Consider the following 4,450-nt stretch of genomic DNA (forward strand, 5'->3'; position numbering starts at 1 on the left):
AATTATTAAATCCATGGCTACTTTCAAGCTGGAAATCATGTATTTAAATCAAAATTTTAGTTATTTTTTGAATTGTGTAAAACTATGTAAAACAGTCTGTGTGCAACAAGTATTGCTCCATTAGTAATTATCAACTGATGAACTGAAAGTTCAAAACCCCCATGAATAGTGGTTGGATTTTCAAATCCATCTATTTCTATTATATCGGATGTGCAAATAAAAACAAATAATTAAAAAAAAAAACAATTGAATCGATGTTTTCTTTTCTTCCCTTCATTTTTTTTAGTGTGGAAATTGACCAAATTGAACCACCTACCTTAAAATTTACAATTTGTCATGGTGATTTGAACTTAGAGGGTAGATCTTAAATTTAAATAATAAATATATATATATATATATTAATATATGTGTGTGTATTTTTTTTCAATGATAATTCCATTGTACCTACTTAATCTTAGTTGTTAATATAAGAAAATACTGTCTTATTTAATATTTATTTTACTGTAACAAATGAAAGATTAAAATTGAGTAGGTATGGTACATTAAAAAAAGTGTGTTAGTAGAAATGTTGAATGACCATTTTTTCAACACCTTTTCATCAAATGTTTTTTTTCATATATTTACTATATTAAAAAAAATCAACAGTACAATTGATGACCTTAGTACCTTACACAGCTAATTGGTTGTACCAAAAACCGACCCTCCAATTTTTGTTAGGTATATTTTTGATAATTGTCAGCCAAAATATAATTGTATTTTGTCTTTCTCTTTCCTTTTTTTTTTTTTTGGGGTTGTTGGCAAACAAAACATATTACGAATACGATCCCCAACATTTTTGTCCTCTGCTTTTCTCTCTTTTTTTTCCTGGGTTTTCAAAATCGTAAGCCCAGCCCAAAATTTAAATTAAAATACATATATGTCTGGACTTATATGAAATATACAACAGGCCGGGCTTTAAATTTAAAACCCATCAAGTACTAAGGTGGGCTCAGTCTATGAGGCCCATTTCGGACTTTTCATTAAGCTAGGGTTTTTACCTTAACTTCATAACCAACAAAAAAAAATAAAAAAACCTCGACAGTTCTCTGAACAATGGCGAAGAACAGGAACAAGAAGAAGAGAAACGCTGCCGTTTCAATGGACACCACCGATGTTATCGTTTCAGATATCCCTCAAGGTACTCCCAGCATAGAAAAAAAAAGTATTTGAATATTGAATTTATATTATACTACTTTTAGTTTTATTGCTGAAGTAAAATTTAAACTTAAATTTTTTTTTTTGCAGCAATGGACACGTCAGAATCTGTTGCTAAGAACTCAGCCTCTGCTGCACACGTAAAGTAAGTATTAGAAAATGAAAATTTGTGAAATATCCTTTGTACTATGTTTATGTGTGTTTTATATTTGTGTTTATGTTGTGTTCTATTTATGTTGTCTGACAATTTTAGATGGTTTATTGTAATTTAGTCTTAAACCCTTTTTATATTTATAACTATTTTTTTTTTTTTTTGGATTATATGTACCATTGTACTAGAATCTTGAATTTTTGTTTCCCCAATTGTAGCAACTAGCGAGTAATTTAAGATTGATGGGTTATGATGGAAACCTTGTTATGAGCTCTAGTTCAAATTGTTCTTCCTTCCCAGTAAGAATGAGATATTGGGCAGGTCATGAATTCGACGCGCATAATATGTGTGTTACTTATTGCTGAGAAATTAGAAAGCTTGTTATATATATAATGGAATTGTGCCAATGAGCTCTAGTTCAATATGTTCTTCCTTCCTAGTAAGAATGAGATAAGGGGTAGGTCATGAATTGAGAACTCGTTATATGTGTGTAACTTATTGCTGAGAACTCTATTTGAATTGTTATCAGCCTCGGGAAGTTTCTCTTTCTTGAACTTTTTAGAGTTTCTTGATAATAATTGTACTCTTAAATCTTAGACGTGATATACACCTTGTAGACATCTTGTGTACTAGGTGTTCCTTATTTTTCTAATAAAACTTATTACATATGTGTGTGTGTATGTGTAACTTACCAATTGACCAATGAAAAACTGACACACGCGCATATGTATATATCAGTTAAAGCTTCTTATCTTTTCATGTAATCCTAGACTATTATTGAGTTCAATCTTCAATCTTAACTGCTCAGCTGATAGTTTCTAATTTTCAGTCAACAATACTAGGCAGAGGAGCTCTAACTAATCATAGGGTGAAACATTAGAAAATTTATTCTGGTTTTTCAATCAGAATTTGGGTGGAGAAAGATGGGACTTGGTTGACATTTCTGTCAGTCTAGGTTTTTATGGTCCAGTAATAAGGAAAGTGCCACCATATCTGGGTCATAATGCCTTACATGTTGTTTGAGAGATATGTCTGGAGTATTCCATAGTTATGTCTTTTCAGTCTGCTAACAAGCATTTGTTTATTATGCTTGAATGTTTCCATACTTTTGGATATGGAGGCATCTGAGGTTTAAAAACTTGTTGTATAAAATATTTGTAAAAGGTGAAAGATTGGTGGTAATTTCTGGGTTGTCAAGAAAGTGTAGATCTGCAACAGACAATGAGTTTTAGATCAACAACACCTCTTCCTTTTGTAAGACCTAGGTAGAGGGTGAAGGTAGAGGGTAAGGTTATGGGTTTATGACCCATTGGATGTGTCTAACTTTCTTTAATGAGAAAATAATTAATTAAAAAGCGCAAAGGGGTGCAAGTCATGTACATGGGAAGTATACATGAGACACACAGTACACCAATATATCCTAATGAAAATTACAAAGATCAATCAACTTTAGTAAATTAGAGAGAGAGAGAATGCCATCTTGAAGCTGATTTCTAGTCATATATGGATCCAAAGAAGCTAAGTTCCAGCTTTAAAATTGATTTTTCATGTCCTTCAAAGCTCCAAGCATTCTCTCTCCAAATGCATCACATGAGGCACCGAGAAATCACATTCTAGATGCCTATGCTGCTGTGTTGACCAAACCGACCTTGCCAATAAGCTACCAAAATAGGCGCACTCCCGAGGCATAACCCTCTAAATCACTAATTCTGGAGATAAGAGGTGTGTAACCCACTGTGTCACTTGGTAACTTACACACTTAGTTTTGCTTCTTCAGATCTGTGAAGTTTGATGAGGATGAATCCTATTTGAAGAGGCTGATCTCTAGAGCCTCTCAAATTGTTCCATGTGAGAATAGGATAAAAAAATGTTTTTGTTAATTATTTATTATTTGTCTAACAGCATATGATCTGGCTTACTTCTTGGATTGGTTATGACTTGGATGACTTTTGATGCCCTGTGTGTTGGGAGTTGGGACCATTTTTTAGAGTTCCAAACCAAAACCAGTTCTGGTTTACAAGGGTTATTTTTGCTTAATTATATGGCAGCTTTGAAGTTGGGGAGTAGGAATCCTGACTATTCTGGATGTGTGCTTTCTTCTGTAGCAACTCTGTTGTTTTCTGTCTCTGACCTTTGTGGGATCTTAATCTTACATTTTAAATGCATGGGTTACCTTTCCTTTATTCTGGCCTGATATAGTTTATGAGCATTTACATGGGTACGATTTTTTTTTTTCCTGAATTGGTAGACTTTTATCTATTTGTATGCTTGTGCGTGCTTTATCTGATCACTATTTTTTTTTAATGGATGTATGGATTCAAAATGTTTTCTTTGATTTATATAAGAAATAAAGGTAATATCAAAATCTGTTGATGACAAATTCATTCACCTACTTAATGATGAATGTTTCTAATTCTTTTCCTTGCTTGCCTTTGGTTTCATATGTGATTGCTATTTGAATCCTTTATCTCTCCTCTAATCATGGGACTCTTTTCTAAACAGAAAGGTGAAGGGAAGACCAATGAAGAGAGCAAAGAATGCTCGAAAGATGAAAGCCATCGCAAAAGCTATATCTAAAAATGAGAAGTGTGTTGAGAAAACTTTAAAGCATGAAGGAAAAAAGTTGAAAACGCAATCTGCCAAAATGTTGTATGACTAAGGAACTGAGGCTTCCAATCTACATGACCATAAAATCATAGAAATTTCATAGAATCATCAAATCCATTATGTAATCTCTGCATCAGTTTTGTTATTATTTCCTTTACAACAGGGTAATTAATATAGATTTTATTTTTGGCTCTTAGCTTTAGAGTCTATTACTTGAATGCTTTTGCTGGAGTCTGGACTAACTGATTGAAATATCAATTTCATTATAGTTAGTACATAAAGGAATGGTGAGACTTTGAGAGGAAGATGCATGCTAAGAAATCATCTCTATTCGAATTGCGAATTAAATCATACTACATCATGGTAGCTACACTAGTAGTGATTTTGACTTGTTGAATGACCAAACTGCTCTCATTTCACCAACATGTTTACAAGATTGCAGAATATACGTTTGCGCATGAAATGTTGTGGTGTCACTTGACCTTCACATGCATTCTA

The 4,450-nt window shown here is 32.8% G+C and overlaps 1 protein-coding gene across 1 annotated transcript; it reads left to right on the forward strand.

Annotated features, from left to right (window-relative positions):
* Positions 1-1,046: 1,046 nt before the first annotated feature.
* On the forward strand, positions 1,047-4,148 carry LOC142638636 (uncharacterized). The gene is made up of 3 exons (XM_075812679.1): positions 1,047-1,177; positions 1,285-1,339; positions 3,848-4,148. Exons 1-3 carry the CDS (start codon positions 1,093-1,095, stop codon positions 4,002-4,004), a joined length of 297 nt encoding a protein of 98 aa, XP_075668794.1. The 5' UTR covers positions 1,047-1,092; the 3' UTR covers positions 4,005-4,148.
* The last annotated feature ends 302 nt before the right edge of the window (positions 4,149-4,450 follow it).

This window comes from Castanea sativa, chromosome 6 (assembly GCF_040712315.1).
Source record: "Castanea sativa cultivar Marrone di Chiusa Pesio chromosome 6, ASM4071231v1".
In the NCBI taxonomy this organism is placed as follows: domain Eukaryota; kingdom Viridiplantae; phylum Streptophyta; class Magnoliopsida; order Fagales; family Fagaceae; genus Castanea; species Castanea sativa.